This window comes from Dreissena polymorpha, chromosome 8, assembly GCF_020536995.1.
Source record: "Dreissena polymorpha isolate Duluth1 chromosome 8, UMN_Dpol_1.0, whole genome shotgun sequence".
Lineage (NCBI taxonomy): Eukaryota > Metazoa > Mollusca > Bivalvia > Myida > Dreissenidae > Dreissena > Dreissena polymorpha.
Window position 1 is genome coordinate 788520 of NC_068362.1, and position 20874 is coordinate 809393.

General features: G+C 34.3%; 3 protein-coding genes across 5 annotated transcripts in view; 1 reads left to right on the forward strand and 2 right to left on the reverse strand.

Annotated features, from left to right (window-relative positions):
* LOC127842544 (serine/threonine-protein kinase N2-like) overlaps window positions 1-8378 on the forward strand; it is a 73770-nt gene extending 65392 nt beyond the window's left edge. For all 3 annotated transcript variants that reach the window (XM_052372090.1, XM_052372089.1, XM_052372091.1), the window contains exons 20-22: window positions 359-439; window positions 1077-1136; window positions 2316-8378. In XM_052372090.1, the coding sequence (XP_052228050.1) occupies window positions 359-439; window positions 1077-1136; window positions 2316-2459 (285 nt within the window). In that variant the 3' untranslated portion in view covers window positions 2460-8378. The remainder of the gene's footprint in view (window positions 1-358; window positions 440-1076; window positions 1137-2315) is intronic.
* The window catches only part of LOC127842550 (zinc finger MYND domain-containing protein 19-like), a 249057-nt gene that overhangs the window by 89696 nt on the left and 138487 nt on the right, over window positions 1-20874 (reverse strand). The gene's annotated exons all lie outside the window — the stretch shown is intronic.
* On the reverse strand, window positions 10024-16298 carry LOC127842546 (uncharacterized). Its single transcript, XM_052372100.1, has 3 exons — window positions 15316-16298; window positions 13016-14022; window positions 10024-12820 (listed from the first exon to the last, which is right to left on the reverse strand). The coding sequence occupies exons 1-3, from the start codon at window positions 15645-15647 to the stop codon at window positions 12474-12476; spliced, it is 1686 nt and encodes a 561-aa protein (XP_052228060.1). The 5' UTR covers window positions 15648-16298; the 3' UTR covers window positions 10024-12473.

Consider the following 20874-nt stretch of genomic DNA (forward strand, 5'->3'; position numbering starts at 1 on the left):
GAATAAAAATGGTTTCGTTATTATATTAAATTAAGTTCAACCTATACATCTGAATAGGGAAAAAGTTGCAATTTATTAACCTTTTTTTTTTGGAAACATTTAATTTGGCAGAAATTTTACCAAAAAAACACTGGTAGGGGTGCTAACTCTGTGATTTCTGTTAACCCTTTCATGGCAAATCTTTACTATGAGTAGGGGAATCTATTCTTAAGTTTCCTGTCAATAAACCATGATTTATGTCCAACCTTCGCCATCATGAGAAGGGTAGGGGAGATAAATTTGTGTTGTCTTTATATTTACACTTTAATGAAAGCTTGATTTTTCCCTTGTTTTTATGCTGCCCTTCATTACAATTCAGTTACTACGACGTAACCCTGACCGACGGCTGGGATCCAGTGAAAGGGATGCTGAAGACGTCAAGAAGCAGGCATTCTTTAGGGTACAAAAATATTGCTACATGTACATTAGCCCAACAAAAATAATAATGTGTTTACATCAATCTAACTTGACAGAGAAAAGAAATATTCTTACCCTAAAGTTTTGAGTAGAAATTGTTTATATCCTTATTGAACAGATCTTCAATTATTCCCATTCATTTTGACCTAAATTTGCCATGCACAGATCTTCATTCTTAATGCTGCCTAATTGTGTTGGAACAACTGCCTGTAATATTCTTTTGATTTCTTTGTGGCCCCAGCAGATTGCAGATTGGTTTAGATAAGCCCAAATGCTTATATGTTGCCTAGACAAAACATTAGGGAAGTTATTATAATTGTGTCTTTTTTTATATGAAATCTCTTGTGATATATTAAAGTATCAGTGTTCGAAGCTTTCAAGACTTGATGTGTTGAGAAGTTACTGTAGTAGTGGTTTTGGCTTCAACATGCAGTTGCATTAACCGAAGCCTTAATGCCTTTATGTTGCTTAGACAAGACTTTTGTTAAATTGTTACAATCTTGAATTCTATTAATGAAATCTGCAAGGATACATTTAAGTATAAGTGTTCCAAGCTTTCAATACTTGATATGTAGTAAACCTAGTAGTGTTTGTTGACAAGTGTTTTCTTTTTTTTTCAGAATCTGGACTGGAATGAGTTGTTAATGAGAAGAGTAAAGCCACCATTTGTTCCAACAGTGGTAAGTGAAGTCATTGGTAGTTCTCTACTTGACTCAGTCTTTGTTACATGAAAGCTTAACATTTAAAGCTCATAAGTTTGCAACCGATTTTTGTATACATTTATATATATACATTTAACAATTGCAGTTTCCCAAAATGTAGTAATTTTTCCCAATTGAATTGTCGTTCAATGGTTCCAGTTTTAGAAATCATGGTCTAGTTCAAATCTGAATTTTGACAGCTACACCAAAATATTGGTCTTTGTGTTCACATTAACTCTTTCAGTGCAGGAACCGAATTTTGAAGGCCTTTGCAAACAGTTTGGATCCAGATCCAGATGAGACGCCACAGAACGTGGCGTCTCATCTGGATCCAAACTGTTTGCTATTCTGATAGTATTTTTTGAAGAAAATGCTAATTTAAGAAATTCAGCAGACGACATTTTAGCAGACGACAAATTTCCCAGCATGCAAAGGGTTAAACATATTGAGCATAGCTGTGGGTAAACTGGGCTTAACCCTTTCCCACTCAGAGGCAAAGTTAAAATGGCTATGTGCAAACAGCATAAAACCAGAACAGCCTGCGAGTAACTCGCAGTCTGTTCAGGTTTTTTGCTATTTGCTGCTCAAAGGGTTGTCTAAGGGTTGGAATTAAAGCCTTTAAAGCTTGAATCTAGTAAAAAAGGTCTTTAATTAAATTTAACTTTCTAAGGGAGTAAAAATGCGTAAAAATAGGTATCTAAGTGGGAAAAAGGTTAATGCATGTGCGCTAAGTGTCTTCCCAAATAAGCCTTTGCATTTTGCACAGGTTAATTAGGGACAACACTTTCCTTTTTATGATATGTTTGATTTAAAAGACATCTATCCTAAGCAAATATTCAGTTAACCCATTTATGCCTAGCATCTAGAGAAAAGGCCTTGGCAAACAGCGTAGACCCAGATGAGGGTCTGGGCTGTTTGCTTAAAGGAATTTCTTTAAGAAATATTCTAAATATAGAAATAAATATTCTAGACATCCCAAATTATGGAAATAAATTGATCCAATTTAGAAGGATGGGAGAGTCCACTAGGCATACATGGGTTAAGGCAGAAAGTGTCATCTCTGAATAGTCCGTGCTGACTGCACAGGCTAATCCGGGCACTAAGCCCAGTTTTCCCAGAACAGGGCTCAATTTATTGGTCACACTCAACTCTTTTCAGAAACACCTCGAGGATGTGAGCAACTTTGATACAGAATTCACGCAAGAGAAGGCCATACTCACGCCAGCAAAGGATAGGCGATCTCTCACATTGGAAGATCAGGATAATTTCAGAGACTTTAACTATATAGCAGACTGGTGTTAGCATATGTTAGCCTTCAGTGATACATATTTTCTATATTCAGACTGGTGACCAGTCTAACATATAGATAAAATACTGTCAGTTTGGGCTGGTATGAGCCAGTGTATTAAAATCGGAGACTTTCTGTGGTGGTATGTCAAGTAAGGATGTAACATCAGCAAAAGTTTGAGGCTTTTTGCCGGTCTATTAACATATAAGACTTGAGCTATATTGTCGATTGGTGTTAGCATTGCGGGTATGGTTTCTTGTTATGAGACTGGTTGCCAGTTCATGAAAGATGAACCATATGTAAGTTCTTCCATGGCATTAAAGATAAGCTTTAGTGATTGGTTAACGTTATTGTAAATAATACTGGTGGCCAATGAAAAAAGCCAAAGGTTTCATTGGAGGGAGCCTGTTAACCAGATTATATAGTGAAGAGACCTACTGTATTGCATACCGGTGCTGTTAACATTCTCTCAGCATGTGTTACATGTTACAGTAATGACATTGGTAACAGGTCTATTGGTCTGGTTCAAAATTGTACGTCCATCAACAGGCTTTTGAATAGAAATATTACACCAGTCAAAATATTACGTTCTTGTTGTTTAAGAAGGAATATACAGAATGTGTATACTAGCGTTATAATTTTCTCAGAGAAAATATAAGTTTTGTAGCATCTACAAACTTTCACATTTTGTCTGGTTCCTTTATTTATATTTATAAAAAGACAACCAGTCTGTTACTATGCATTGATTGTTGTAAAAGAACATTCATTGACAATGTAACCATTCCGTTAGTACATTGTAGGTATAATTATTATCCCCCGCCATAGGCGGAGGGATATTGTTTTGGCGTTGTCCGTCCGCTTTCCGTCCGTCCGGAGCCATATCTTGGAAGTTCTTTGGTGGATTTCATTGAAACTTGGTATGGGTATATATATGGATAAGAGGATGATGCACGCCAAATGGCATTGTACACCATCTGTTAATAACAGAGTTATGTTCCTTTGTATCTTGAAAAAATGCATTTTTGAGTGTCGAGTATAACACTTTTGTGTCCAGAAGCATATTGGCGGGGGATATAAATTCTACGAATTTGCTTGTTTATATTACATCGGTTGTAATAAGTTACTGCACCAAATGATAAACTCTGAATACTTTTTATTTAGTGTTACCAAAATTTAATTGATGAAAAGTGTGAGTTCATGCAAATATGCAGTAAAGTGTGCTTATTTATGATCTGATGTGTGACACTCTTAATGGAATAATTATAAAAAGTTGTTCAGAATAGATTGTTTAGGAGTTGAAAATGATCCAATTTAGTTTAAGTTGATAGTTGCTAACTGCATAATACTTTTTGTGATCATTTATGAGTTCATTAAATTACTCAAATAAAAAGTGCTGCATTGAAGTGTTTTGTGTAATTGTACATTTTTTATCTGAAATAAGGTATAATAGTTATCAGAATTGTATCACTTACAAATTGGTAGTCTAGTGTCTAAGTTAATCCTTGCATTTCTTTTATAGTAATCCACAAATTATCAAGATGTTTTGATAGCAGTGTAAAAGTATTTTGCCCCCAAGTTTGTACTTGTATGTGCCAATATATGTTAGCAATATGAGCCTCATTCTGTGAAAACTGGGCTTAATGCATGTGCGTAAAATGTCATCTCAGATTAGGCTTATCTGGGACGACACTTTCTGCTTCTTTGGAATTTAGGATTTGAAGGAAGTCTTCTTGAAAATCCAGTTAAAGCGGGTATATACGATTTTGTCAAATATTTATGAATTTATATAAAATGTGTAAAAACTTATTATATATATATTTCAATATGAATTAAAATAAAAGTTAAGAGGAACATGTGTCGAAAAATGCGAAAAAAGCCAGATATTTAATTCTGAAATTGAAAACGGCTGTATTCGCCAGCATGTATACCAAACATGTACGATGTGAATCTAAACTTAGTTTAACGGTTTATTTGAATTCCTGCAACAATATCTATTCATACGACACACGAACACTAACTCCAATTCCTAATACAAAGACGAATGCTTCGGTTATTGTAGGAAAATATATACGTCACAATCGGCTCGGGGCGCTAATTTGTCTTTGCTGCATTTTATGAAATTCGGCTTTAATGTATAATTTTTCTTGCCTTTATATGGTTATTGTAACATGTTTTATCAATATATTACAATTAAACACATAAAAAATCGTATATACCCGCTTTAAGGTGGAAAGTGTCGTCTTGACTAGCCTGTGGGGAGTTTATGCTGCTCATATGTTTGTTATTTATATACCATAGTGTCTCAAATCAGCAGGCAAAGTGCTCTTCATGTTCATCTTAACATTGGTGACGTTGGTCACTCCATTAAACAGGTTTATAATAAAACTACTGTTACATGTTTATATTATGCATAACATAGAAGACCTCATGTAAAACAATTGTACATGATTAATAAATGTTAACCAGATATGACATTTATACTCTCATCTTCTGGTATCTGAGTAAGTCCTGTTTAACCCTTTGCATGTTGGGAAATTTGTCGTCTGCAAAAATGTCGTCTGCTGAATTTCTAAAATCAGCATTTTCTTCGATTTTTTTCAAAGAATACTATCAGAATAGCAAACAGTTTGGATCCTGATGAGACGCCACGTTTTGTGGCGTCTCATCTGGATCCAAACTGTTTGCAAAGGCCTTCACAATTCGGTTCCAGCACTGAAAGGTTTAAATTATCTTTTTGGTACAAGTACAACTTATTTCGAAGTTACAAAACCAAATATGGAAAAAAGTATTTCTGCTTGTCAATGGTATAAGATGTACAAACAGTTAATTCTAAAACTTGGTTTAGGAGAAAACATTGTTGCTAGCGTGGACAAATCTTTACGCTTTTGTCCTGCTATTTTAATGTGAGGGCATGTACCAAAGAGTGATGGGAAAAAAATGAAGATGAACAATTACAAGTAAGTTGTTTCAGATCAAAGTGCTGTGTTTATACATTATTCTACTGCCAATCACTATTGTGTTGTTATATTCTCAGTAAGTGCTTTTGTTCAATTTTTGGGAAAAGTGGCTGGGCGCAGTGGAGGTTTTTTGGATAAGCATGATTACATGTTTTTGTTCAACTTTGTCAAAGAACATTAATGTTTTGTTGTAGATGCTTAATAAGATTATGATTACACTTGGTTTGATAACAAAAAATTTAAATATGTACAAAAATGCCTCTAACTTAGATATTTAAAAAAAGTACCTTTTCGGAGCAGGGTAAGGCAAAGAATGTAAGGCCCCTAATTTGTCCTAAATAATCTATGAACATACCTGCTTATGTTAGATCTGCTTAATGTTTGTTAAAAATCATTTGACTATGCAAGGATTGATAGAAGTTTGAAGCTGATAGTTTGAATGTAGCTATGACAATGTTTTGACATTTGATGCTGCAAAATAGTGTTGAATGTGGCAATCACAGCATACATTCCTGGAGGATGACAAAATTTGTTGGTGCAATTAATTATTTGTTTACAAAGAAATTCAGATGAAATTCAATGGATCGATCTAATTTCTCAAATGTCTCTTGATATAGTAAGTGCGCAAAATCATTTATTCTTTTGCTACAGCACTGCGTAACAAGGTTTAAAACTATTTTTTACTTACCTGATATCACAATATTTTGTCTCATATCTTTACACACTTTTTGAGACACATCAGAATTCCAGGTATAAATTTAAATCAATGAACACATGTTTTTAATTATATAATATCTGAGGTTCTTTTTTTAATTTTAATAATAAATAAATTAACCCTTTGCATGCTGGGAAATTTGTCGTCTGCTAAAATGTCTTCTGCTGAATTTCTAAAATTAGCATTTTCTTTCATTTTTTTCAAAGAATACTATCAGAATAGCAAACAGTTTGGATCCTGATGAGACGCCACGTCCTAAAAGGCCTTTTAAATTCGGTTCCAGCACTCAAAGGGTTAAGCCTCGCCATGGGAAGAAGGGCTTTTTACATTTTTGTAGTGTCATCTCAGATTAGCCTGTGCATGGAGCACATGGTAATCAGAGATAACACTACGCATTAATGAATTTTTTTGTTTTAAGGATGTCTCTTCTCGACAAAAATCCAGTCCGGGTGGAAAGTGTTGTGCCTCATTAGTCAGATTAACACAGATGCATTAACCCTTTGCATGCTGGGAAATTTGTCGTCTGCTAAAATGTCGTCTGCTGAATTTCTAAAATTAGCATTTTTTTCATTTTTTCAAAGAATACTATCAGAATAGCAAACAGTTTGGATCCTGATGAGACGCCACGTTCTGTGGCGTCTCATCTGGATCCAAACTGTTTGCAAAGGCCTTCAAAATTCGGTTCCCGCACTGAAAGGGTTAAGCACCGTTTTCCCTGGCCAAGGCTCCATTGTTTTTCCAAGTTATAATGTATTTCTGTTGTAAAAATAATTATACTTATATTCTGTTATTTTAATAATAAAATAATGGCCAATTAATGTAATAAAGTAATGCAATTTCTATATTGAATACACCAACATAACAGTTGTTAGGTGCTAATAATATCAAATAAAATCCAATTAAATAAAATTAGTTTTTCTGGTTCACAAATGTATGCATGATTGATTTAAAAAAAATAGATTTTTTTACTTTTTGTGGTTGTTTAGTAGGTATAAACATAATTCAAGGGGTGTGGCAATAAAGGTATCTAACATTTTAGTTATTAACATAGTTTATTTGATTATTTTATATCTTAGATGAATTTAAAATTTCTAGTTTATTTATCTGAAACTTGATATGTTGTTGATGATAAATGCTTATTTGAACAGAAAACGAAACATTTCTTCAAGTCAAGAGTTTGGGATACTTTTGGTGGTAGTTGGCAAACCATCTCTTAATCCTTTACCAAGTGGAAACGTCTTTTGGCACATTTTTAGTCCCATAGAATGTTACATTTTTTCTACTAAATTCAAGTTTAAAGGCTTAATTTCCAACCCTTAGATACTGATGAGCACCAAACAGCATAAAACCTGAACAGACTACGAGTTACTTGCAGCTGTTCTGGTTTTATGCTGTTTGCACATAGCCATTTTTACTTTGATTCTGAGTGGAAAAGGGTTAATCACTAAATCAAGTATATAAAGATGAGATGCTTGCTAATTTGAGATCAGTCAAATCCAGCCATTATTTTGACATGTTGTTGCCATCTATTAATTTCCTTTTCTGTTTTCAGGTAAGACAATTAAGTTTGATACATGATGTAGCATTACCTTTACAAAACTGAACTTTTAAAACCATTTGGTATGGTATGTTGAACGATACAGTTGCATTTATGTGTGTCTTTGTAAAACAGTTAAGCATGGAAACTGTTGAATCCTATGTCAAAGTAAACTGGCTTTCATAACGTTGTTGCAGGTTTTTCCAATGGTTTTGTGGTATTGTTCTGACTTACTGATTTGTAATTTGTATCATACGCTGTGTGCGGTTGCAGCTATATAAATGAGTCTTGCTCTGTGAAAATGGGGTTAAATACCTATATGCGTAAAGTGTCATCCCAGACTAGCCTGTGCAGTTTGCACTGGCTAATCCGGGGCGACACTTTCTGCTTTTATTGTATTTTTCGTTTAAAAAAAGACTGTTATTGAGGAAAATCCAGTTTAAGCAGAAAGTTTTGTCCCTGATTAGCCTGTGCAGACTGCACAGGCTAGTCTGGGACGACACTTTACGCTCATGCATTTAGCACCATTTTCACTGAGCGATGCTCAAATGTAAATAGCAAAATGAACATTCTGTTATCAATGCTATAATAGCTTGTATTATACTATACATACAATTGTCATTTGTGTATATAATGCCATTGCTTTGTTAAACCCTAAATACATGTACATTCAGTAGACTTTAAAACATTGTACGATTACAAATAAAACATTTAACATTTACAATCATTCTTGCTTTTGTTTATTTTACCCCCAGGTACAAAGTACAGGGGAGTATACTGTACTTGCCATGAATGTTGAAGTTACAGTCCATGTGTCTTTATACTCAAACATGTCGACAAACATGCTCCTACATATTCCAACACAACAGTTTAACTTGCTGGAATTGTTCCTTATGATATAAAGTTATACATACACAATTTAAATTACAAAAATTTACATATTACAAAAGTAATGCCAATTTTTAGGGTAGGGGGGGGGGAGGACAAGTCTGTCTATCCTTTTTTGCGATTCAGAATTTAAAAGTATTATTACCTCTCTAGAGGCATATTTATGAACCAGTCTTGATGCAAATTGGTGGGAATGTATATATTGACTAACTAGGTGTATCTGGGTGAAATGCGGCAAGAAAGTTGGTCACAAGGTCAAATAAAAAAAAAACTAGGGGCAACATTCATGACTGAAGCTTTATGAAAATTTGAATGTTTTGACAATATGGGCCAAGTATGAATTTGTGCCAGTTGCATAGAAAGCAAGCCAAATCTTTAAAACAAAAATTACCACTTTAGAGGCCACATAAATTTATAACTTAGTCTTTATGAGTCAGAATTGGTCAGAATGTTTATCTTGAAAAGTGAAAGGCCACGTTTTAGTCTGGTTCATGTGGGGTCAAAAACTAGATCACATCAAGTCTTCACAAGTTTGTTTCGGTGAACTCCAGGTTAGCTATTAAGCCCCCCCTTGTTATACATGTGTTGGAAGTACCTCAAGAAGTGTTGCTGCTAGTGGGCTTACACGCATACCTGTAAGCATGTGAACTTGCACACCTCCATATTTTGGTTGGAATATTTTTCACTTAACAAGAGTTGTGACCCCTTTTTGTACCAACAAATACAATTTGTAATCATTTTATAAATCAATCAGTAGTGCTGTTTAAGGGCTGAAACTTTACAAACATTTAGCGGGTGAGCTTATTTCAATACTTTAGTTTGGATGTTTTCTACATAAATGCACTTGCTACCCTTTTTAGCTTACCTGAGGACACCGTTCTCATGGTGAGCTTTTGTAAATGTTAAGCTTTTGTTTGTCATCTGTCTTGCTTCATAATTATTTACCATGTTCTAATGGTTTCTCGCCGAGTTCGAAAATGGTTCCGTTCCGTTGAAAAACATGACATGACTGCCTGGAGGCAGAGCTGTTTTTATTATATGGCTATAGTGAAATCTTGTCAACACACTAGAAGTCGCATTTATGGTCCAATAAAACATGGTCAGAACTTTTGGTCTTGGCAGAGTTTGATAGTGATGATAGTGGTGATAATAATCATTTATTTTCGCAGACAATCACATAGTGAAAAACACAGTTAAACAAAAGAACTTAATACTCTATCAATACTCTATCAACTGCGATTGGATTGTTGCAGTTCAAGTCTTGATGGATGCCTTCTGAAATGGTCATGTGATGATTGTGTAAAAGGCTACAGCTCAAACACACTAGATATTATGGCCCCGATTGGGCACTCACATCAAATACATTTGATGTCTGACCGACACCTTTGATTAGTATAATTAACAACTTGCAAATGTTTGAGGCATACTTGATGAGGTCTCTTGAAGTCATTCAGTCGTTTTGGTGTGATTTATCAAAGATATGTTTTTAACTGGTTTATTGCTGTTTCAATTGGAAATATGATTGCAAGGTGAGTCTGAAAATAATGCCGGTTATTTAAAACAATTTGTCCAAAATGTGAAAAATTTGGTAATAACAAATAACAATTTATAATACATTTATTGAAGAAGCCGAAAAAAACACTGTTTTGTTGAAAAGCAAAGTTGTTTTGGCAGTTATTTTAGCGAAACATAACATCTGCTTGCTACAGATTTTTGTGTACAATATCGTTACAAAGAGCATGACATTTGTTTACAAATTAATAATTTTTCAATTACGTGTGTGTGTTTACTTTTTTATGTTTACATATTTGCACGTACTTTTAACTACGAGACAACTCAAAAGCTAGATGTTTGGTACCTTCAAATAAGATCAATATTGATTTTGTAGTAGATTTTCTCATAATCATTTACTTCTTTATAATCAACTTTGGCATATGAAACAATGCCTCCCATTGTATTCAATTATGCAAAAACTGTTCAAAACACTCCATCTATTGAAAATTCCGGTATTTTCGGTATCTAGAGCTAATCTTGCTCAATATGTACCCAAACCCTATACCATTTTAAGAGGCTGCATGAGATGCTTATCACATGATCTAAAAGCAGCACTACAATTTGTGGATAATTTGTTTTCCATTTTCTTTTGTTGTTCTGCCCATTATTAAATTACTGTCTCATATTACTTTCATCCAACTTTTAGCTTTGTTGAAACGAGTGACAAATGGCTATTGCAAAACACATAAAGGCAAACTTAAAAAAAACTGAGACACATATTTATGCATCTACCGAAACAAAAATCCCTTTCTTTTAGCAAACAACATGAACAGTCCTGAACGTGAACAACCTGCTAAATGTAAATACCAGGTGAGCGACTACGGCTACCGTGACCCTCTTGTTAAATCTGCAAGTCAAATTTCCGACTTTACAACTGTCTTGAAGAAAGTACATATCCTGGTTGTAACCAATGCCCTTATAATATCATATGGCGATCATGATAAGCAAGTATCGTTTAAAAACTGATTACTCTGTAGCCTTTTTAAATGATGCATATTTAGTACGTCACCTAATGCATTTAAATGTTGATACAGTATAAGATATTTCCAGAAAACATTTTACCGTTGTTCTCATTTATTTCAATACTAAACTAAATCGCATGTTGCCTTCACCTTATAACTTGAAGGTGCGAAATACTTCCAGACAGGAGAGGGTGTCATTGTGAATTGCTTTAACTTAATAGTAGTGAGAATTTTTATTTAAGATGTATATAAAACATAAAACGAATTTGAAATGAACGTCTTCGAGTCTCAATAAATTTAAACTTATCACAAACAATTTAAATGGTTAATATTTGAGTAATTTAATTCTATATTAAAATAAAGTTTTCGAATCCGAATATAAACTCTGCTTTTTTAATAGTTTTTAGTTGAATAGTTGTTGAATATTTAAATGTTATTTCCCATCCCTAGCAGAAATATTATTATCTACCTTGCGATTACATTTGAGCCCGTGCTAGTTACTGAAATGTAGCTCTTAAGAAAACATTTTACATACTCAGATATGGCACCATTTTTAAGTCCTGAATGGGTCTGTTTCTTTCGTCCACAGATCAAAGCAGACGCCATAAATGTAATAAATTTTTGAAAATAATCCAAAAATATTTAAGAACTTTTTCCAGACAGTCTCCATTCAATCTGACATCACAATTGTCATACATGTACATGCTAGTTTCAAATGGTACTATCTTTAGAGCATTACCACACAACTTTGCCAACATAAATTTTGTATAATCAGAAATAACAAGACTATTGCCAAGCAATACAAGTCCCCTACCTCTCCATATTGCCATTTATCCATGTTTCAAGTTTCATGAACAAATATGAACAACTTTTAAAGTTATCGCAGGATCCACCATTTTCAGCAATATTTCTAGTCTATTTGTTGCCATAGCAACCATAATTCTTGACGTATGAACAAAATGCAATGACGTTAATAATCTCCATATTGTCATCTGCCCATGTTGCAAGTTTCATGAAAACATATGAAGAACTTTTAAAGTTATCGCAGGATCCACCATTTTCAGCAATATTTCTAGTCTATTTGTTGACATAGCAACCAGAATTCTTGACGTAGGAACAACATGAAACGACGTGCATAATCTCCATATTGCAATCTGTCCATGTTGCAAGTTTCATGAAAACATATGAAGAACTTTTTAAATTATCGCAGGATCCAGAAAAGTGTGACAGACTGACAGACACACATAGCGCAAACCATAATTCCCTCTCCGGTTTCACCGGTAAGGGACTAATAAAATGTATGTATATGTTTTCCTGATGTAGATATAAACTGCTTGGACTAAATGTAACATTCACAAATATGTGGAATTAACATTTTTCCAGTTTGTTTACAGTGTTTTTTGTTACTAGATGAGCTATTGCAAATCCATAACCATGATGCTATCATCGACTTCCACAATGATCTGGTCAGTGTTGATGTTGTAGCAGACAGACACTGGTTCACATAGTCCATCTTTCTGTGAAGCCAGAGTGGCCAGTTTCTTTTTCCCCTGATGATCCACCTGTATGACAGTGTTGGATTTGAATGCACATACAATAACTTGTCCCGAAGGTGTGATATGTACACACTCCGGGTTTTGTAGTTCAGGGTCCGTGAAAGTGGATATCAGGGTGCCATCTGTAGCCAGAGTGATGAGCTTGTGCTGGTCGTGGTTGGTGGCATAAATCTTGTCACCAGCAGGACTAACTGCACATTTGAATACTGCAAAACATTGAACTTATTATAAGTTAGAAGATCAGGATTAAAGACATTAACACGTTTTTTAATCTGAAAATAATCTCATAAAAGTGTTTTAAATATCCTTAGTATTAATAATAGGTCATGTTAAATTGTGAAACGTAAATGTTATTACAAAATTTTCAAAAAGTTCAGTACATGTATGTTAATATATTTTACCTGTATTTCGATCTCTTGTATCCTCATAAAGCTTTTTCACAAGTGCTCCAGTCAGTGTGTAGTGGTAAAGAGCATTGTGAGAGGTGATATATAATAATCCCTGATGGTGGGCAATGCCAACAGCGTTATGCGGTAACCTTAGCCTCCTCCCATTCACCAGCTGCCCATTGCTCACAGAAATAAACTGCACATCTGAACCGCCAAGAGTCACTGCCACCTCACTAGATGTGATTTGGCAAATGTCAATTGGAGAACTTGACAAATCACAGTGACTGGACACATTGTAATGCTGGTCCAACATCTTCACTCTCTTATTATTACGATCTGCAACAATGACCTGACCACCTGGCAGGCTACACATGCCTTTGACGCAATTTTTAATTTTGTCTTGTGATATTTTCACATTATACAGGGACTTTCTCTTCACAGTCAACACCTGGTCTGTATTCATCTCCAGTGTGAGAGATTGCATACTATCTATAATCTTCCCTAGACTAGACTGTTTAGACAGGTACTGCTCAATGTTAATGTTTGCCTTGAATATTATTGAACTCTGCACCTTCATATTATTCTCCTTCAGATATGATTCCGACTCTTGTACTTTGTCAATACATTTTCTTTGGGCTATAAACTCCAGTTCCTTCGTACTCTTATCGTGAAGGACCTGTACAGCAGCTTCACCTAGCTGTTGCAGTTCATCCTTCAATCTGCTGCAGTTGTCAACATCTTTCTTGAGAGAGGTTTGCAATGCAATCTTAGTTTCATCCAGTTCTTTCAATGTTGCATGTTCTAGCTTGTCCAAAGCAGCATTAAATTGCTGACGCAGCTCTCTGATTTCTTGTAGTTTTTCACTATATGATCCCTCTACGGACTGAATGCTGGATTCTTGCATGCTCTTAAACTCATTAAGTTCACTAATAATTGTTTGAATTTTGTTTGACAACTGCTGCATATCCTGTGACAGCTTTTTCACAGATTCAGAAATAAGAGCCAAATTGGTGCACTGTCTGAAAAAGCAATATGAATCATTCTAAGCAGTTATCTATTTGACATAAAAATATATTTGCGAAATAAAACATCAAAAGAAGGTTCAATTTGATTTGATTTCAAAGCAGGGTCAGGGTGTTTGAAAACAAACACTTTCAGTACAATTTAGTCTAGGGTAGTCTCTTACCAGCGAAAACCCTTATTAATTAAAATTGTGCATTACAAACAATTTCATGAACTTCTCCGCTTTGTTATCCTGAAGTCTTTTAAATATGCCCTGAATCATTATACTTTAAACATGTCAGCATTGTTTAGTATTGTTTAGTTTAAACCTATTTATTTTAGCTCGAGTGCATAGAAAGGCTGAGGCTTATTTAAACGCTCTCGGATCAGTTTCCAGATCGCAAGACGAACACCATATGAGTCGTGTTTTGAGAAAACCGGGCATATTGCATGTGCGTAAAGTGTCGCTACAATCCACTACACCACTGCGACCTCAAGCATTGTTTGAAACAACACTTATTTAAAATGCTTTAAACAATAAAACTTTGAACTGTTCAATAATTAAGGATACATTTTTTGTATTTTGGCATAGAAACGTGGTCAGAATGTATATATTGACAATATCAAGACTGAATTCAAATGTGGGTCATGCTTGTCCCACGGGGTAAAATATGAGGAAAACGTTATTATCACTGAGGACATCAGATTTATGACTCAAACTAGATGAAACTTGGGTCACGTGCACTCAAAATTTATGTCACCCTGTTAAATCTTTGAAAAGTCGCGCAACCACTTTAGATACCACATTTATGACTCAATCTTGATGAATCTTGGTGAGAATGTAAGTCCTGACATTATCTTAGTTGTGACATTGATTAGAGTCACAGTGTCCAAAGAGAGATCACGAGGTCAAGTCTTAGTAAAAACCTTGTAACCATGCTAGATTGCACAATTATTACTCAATTTGATGAAACTTGGTAAGAATATTTATCTTAAAAATATCAATGCGAAGTACGAATTTGGGTCATGTGCGTTTTAAAAGTAGGTCACCATGTTAAATCTGATAAAATCCTTGTAACTACTTTACACATTCATGTCTCAACCTTGAATCAAGTTAAAGAGTCTGTTTATCTTGCTGATACCTAGTTCAAGTTTTAATCTGGGTCAAATGTGCCCAAAAGTTAGGTCACCATGTCAAGTTTCTACAGTTTGTTTTCCTGGAACGCAAGTAAGAGCTTCAGGGCAATCATGGTCATCTTGTTTATAAATGTGATCACTTACACGTTACTTTATTACCAACAGACACTTACCTGTGATTCAGTAAAACACAATCAGAACAGCAAAGCTGACTGTGGTCCTGGCAGAACATTTTCAGTTTCTTATTGTTATGAATATTGCATTTCAGTAGCAAATCCTCCATTTTCTTTGTTAGAGGCCATTTATTTGTTTCTCCTCTTCCATAAGTCAAATGGTTTACATATATTTGATCATGATGGAACAGACATTTTTCGCAAAAAAACTTTAAACATGTTTTACAAAAATATTCGGCACTTGTTTCATCATTTTTACTTTCGCAAGGCTCACAAGAATAATCTTTCACAAAATCTGAACTTGTATTAACTGAATCTACTGAAGTTGCCATTTTAACAGGTATTGCGAACCGGCATCATAAAATGTGTTTATTCACAATTATTCTGAGTCCTTTTATGAAATAAGATGATATATTCCAATATATTATCAATTGCACAACGAGTTCCAATCCAACATTTGAAGCAACTTTCTGTCGCACTTGCTTAATTTAGAAAAACACAGTTTAAAGTTACTAATATAATTTGTTAACAATCAAATTGTTTAACTATAATACTCGCCTTTTAACGTATTACTGCCGTCAACTACGAGAATACAAGCGTCTGTACAGTAAGTATGTGACAAAGAAATCTATTTAAGCGTTAGAATACACGAAATAAATAGAACGTTCGGCTAGTGCTGCTATCGAACATACGTGTATGTACTCGTTCACCAGTGACTCATATCCGCGGAAACGAACAAAAAGCGTGAATATAAACGAATATTGGCGATATTGATGCTTTGTCTGCAATGTTAATTGTTATCATTAAACCTATCCATGTTTAATGAAAAATACACAATATGTGTTAAATCTGTTAAAATTGTATCAAAATAGACCAATCTATTAATTATCAGTTTTCAAACTCCGCGAACCAATCTCTTGCACGACGGTTACATTACATTACACATTCAGTATCACCCTCTTACACTGCGGTTCATTACATTCATGTATGTTGAGGCACGAACGACAACTCTGCTAGGAGACTGATTCTGTATGTGAGAGCATGGAACGACAACTCTGCATGGAGTTTGCTCCGCGAACATGACCAGGTGCCATTCTATACATAGATGGTGACGTCACTACGTTATTGTCAGTAAGACCCATTTTATACATAGATGGTAACGTCACTTCGTGTCAGTAAGACCGGTGTGTTCACAATGCAGTAAGACCGGTGTGTACACAATGAACGAAGTGCCCAATGTTTCAACAAACGATCTTTCAAACAATAACGTAGTGACGTCACTATCTATGTATAGAATTCCAAGTGCCAGAATCACTCTGGATCAGCAGACGATTTATTTCATAAATCAATCGGAGGAATCCAAGATAGCCGATGATTGGTGCCAGAATATTGTCTTTAGGCCACACACCACCATAATATAACCACGGCGACATCACACTTGTTTTGTTGTGTTAGTTCACACAACTTATGTGTATGCTATTTAAAAATAGTACAGCATTTTTGGGATCGATTATCGCCAAACACAAAGTTGTAATTTTTTTGTGTTATGGTTATATTTGTATTTGAATTCAAATTATTAGAATATTTGAAATACAATGAATGTTTGAATGCAATGAACATTGTCTGAAATGTTACTCTTTAAACTGACATTTTATTTGAATTAATGTTGATTTATTGTTAATATTTTTGAAAAATTATTTCATACATATTCCTTCCAAATCTAAGTATGTTCATGTATATGCCAAATATGTATGTTATTTATATACCGTAGTGTTTCAAATCAGCAGCCAAAGTGCTCTTCATATTTATCATAACATTGTTGACCTTGGTCACTCCATACAAGAGGTTAAGAATGAAACAACTGTTATATGTGTACGCTATGTGGATGATTAAAATATTTGACATTAATATTCTCATCCGAGGCAGGTATTTTTCGTCATGTTATACCCTTTATTACTTGTATTATGTTTTAAATGCTGCTCACGTTCCAGTCACATCAGCAAAAAAGTTACTAGCATTTATTTCGTATTAATATTAGACTATAATTATCTCGACTTTACTCGCTGGGAAATGCCTTAGCGGGATGACTTAATTACAACTCCACTAAGATAATTCGCGGGGAGTAAAGTCGAAATATACACCAAATTTTAAAACGATATATGATATGGCTGGAAAGCGAGCATCATTTAAAATTTAAACAAAAGTAACAAAGGGTTTAACATATCGAAAAAAATGGATGTCGCGATCTTGACTAGCATGTGATTACCCCGATCTGAAGTATTTGAGTTGGTTCTGTTTGAATTATCTCTTTGGTACATGTAAAACGTACATGTATTTCAAAGTTACAAACCGAACGAATATTGGACATAGTATTTATGTTCGTCGATAGGAAACAAATGTACTTATGAGCTTATGAGTTACGCCATGTCCCTGACTAGCCTCTTCAGTCCAAACAGGCTAATGAGGGATTACAATTTCCGCCTTTATGGGGTTCGTGGTTTAACGGAAGTCTCTGCTTAGCGAAAATCCAATTTAGATTGAAAGTGGTATCCCTTATTAACATGTGCGAACTGGACATGCTAATCTGGGACGACACTTTACGCACATGCATTAAGCTTCTTTTTCTCAGATCGAAGCTCAAATATAAATGTTTTTTTCAGTAAAGGGTTTTGGTGGTCCCATTAGATGGGGAATTTTATGACAAGGATTTTATCGGAAAAGCATGATTACATGGTTTTGTTAAACTTTCTCACCCAACATTTATTTAATGATTTGCTGCGAATGCTTAGTTAAATTGGCAGAATGTTTAGAAAAATGCCTCTTACTTTGTCATTTGTTTCAAAAATGTATTCCTTTTTGAGCAGGGTTATGGGATAGAATGTATGACCCCAAATTCTTCTTAAACAATATCTGCACACATTCTTTTATAAATTCTGCGTAACGCGACGTAATTTGACATGTTATGACAAAGTTTTGACATTTGATGCCACAAAATAATTTTGAAGGTAAAAACCACGCCATACAATTCTGGAGTATATAAAGATTTGGTGTCGCAATAAATTATGTGTTATCCCCTGCCAAAGGAGTTGTCTGTAAGTCTGTCTGTCACAAACTTTTCAGGGCAATATCTCAAAACAATAAAAGGTATCAACATGTTACTTCGCGGGGTATATATAAATAAGGACGTGCGATGCACAATGACCATAACCCTACACTCTCTTAAATACAAGTTATTGTCCTCTGTTGTTTTGTTTACATAACGTTTTAGGACTATATCTAAGATTATAGATACAATAAACAGTTTCAACATGAAACTTCATGGGTGTTTAGAAAACAATGAGAAGAAGCGCCACGCACTAGAACCATAACCATACACTTAATTAAAAATAAAATAAGAGTTTTTGTCCTTTGTTGTTTTCGTATGATGTTACTTTTCAGGGCTATATCTCAGATACGAAACAAGATCTTAACATGAACTTTTTAGATGCGTATATATTAATGTGGAGAATTACATTTCATAAAAATAATTACCCAACATTTTTTTTTTTAGAATCATACCGTTTATCAAGGGATTTGCACCCATCCATTAACACAATTTATTTGGCGGGGGATATCAATTTTATAAATGTGCATGTTTACAGTTTAATTCAGATAAAATTGCTGAAGGATCTAATTTCTAAAAGGTTTTTGATAAATTCAGTGTGGAGAATGCATTTTATATTTTGCTTTACAGAAGAAACGTTTTTTTTACCTGATATCAAAAAGTAATGTCTAATCAGATTGCATACTCAATTAGACTCCTGAATTCGTTAATCTAATTCAAAATGACTGTTAAGACAGTTCAGAACTTCAGGTATAAAACAAATCAATAAACATAGGCTGAAAATGCTTTTAATAGAAATATTGTCCGAGTTCCTTGTACTTGTTTCCGCAAAGAATTACTTATTTAAATTGTAAAATTAATGATACTCTTAATCTGTTATTTTTGTAATACATTTATGGCAAATTATTGTAATAAAGTAATGTGATTTCTGTATTTAATACACAAACATTATAGCTATAAAGTGTTAATCACATCAAATTAAATCCGTTAAAATGAAGTTGTTCCAGTTTACAAATGTGTGCATGATTGAATTTTCTTTTCTTTTTTTTATACGCCCGTCTATGACGGGACGTATTATGGTATACCCCGCGTCCGTCTGTCCGTCCGTCCGTCCGTCTGTTAATGTCGTACGCTACGTCAAATATCCTTTGACAGATTTTCTTCAAATTTTAACACAATCTTAATATTGATAAACCCTGATCCCCTTTCGTTTTTGACGGAATTCTGAATTGTCGTTCCAGAGTTATGGGACTTTGTTCGTCAAAATTTCGTGATTTCATTGAATGTCCTACTGTAGCTCAAATATCCTTCGATGGATTTTTTTCAAATTTCAACACAATCTTAATATTGATAAACCCTGATCCCCTTTCGTTTTTGACGGAATTCTGAATTGTCGTTCCAGAGTTATGGGACTTTGTTCGTCAAAATTTCGTGATTTCATTGAATGTCCTACTGTAGCTCAAATATCCTTCGATGGATTTTTTTCAAATTTCAACACAATCTTAATATTGATAAACCCTGATCCCCTTTCGTTTTTGACGGAATTCTGAATTGTCGTTCCAGAGTTATGGGACTTTGTTCGTCAAAATTTCGTGATTTCATTGAATGTCCTACTGTAGCTCAAATATCCTTCGATGGATTTTTTTCAAATTTCAACACAATCTTAATATTGATAAACCCTGATCCCCTTTCGTTTTTGACGGAATTCTGAATTGTCGTTCCAGAGTTATGGGACTTTGTTCGTCAAAATTTCGTGATTTCATTGAATGTCCTACCGTAGCTCAAATATCCTTCGATGGATTTTTTTCACATTTCAACACAATCTTAATATTGATAAACCCTGATCCCCTTTCGTTTTTGACGGAATTCTGAATTGTTGTTCCAGAGTTATGGGACTTTGTTGAATGTCAAGGAGACGGCGCTCCATGCTCATGTACTTATAAAATAAACCATGTATTCAAATACAAATAAACTGAAGTAAAAAAATGATTCAAAGGGTTATTTATTACCTTACTACTTCATTGGCGAACGACGGGCGTATCATGCGCTCATGGCGCAGCTCTTTATTAAAGTTTTTTTTACTTTTCGTGTTTGTTGTGTAAGCCTTATCAATATTCAAGGGGTGTAGCAATAAAAGGTATATAACATTTTAGCGATTAACATAGTTTTTTTTTTAAATCTAAGATGAATTTAAAATACATATTTTATTTATCTGAATCTTCATATGTTGTTGACATAAATGCTTATACTATCAAAAAAGGAAATATTTCTTAAAGTCAAACGTTTTAGATAATGTTGATGGTAGTACAAACATGGCAAACCATCTCTAAATCACCAAAGTACACATAGAGAATTTGCTTGCAAAGTTGAGATGCGTCAAATGCCTCCATCAATTAATATCCCATTACTGTATTCAGGTTTTAGACAGTTAAGTTTTCAACATATGGCATTACATT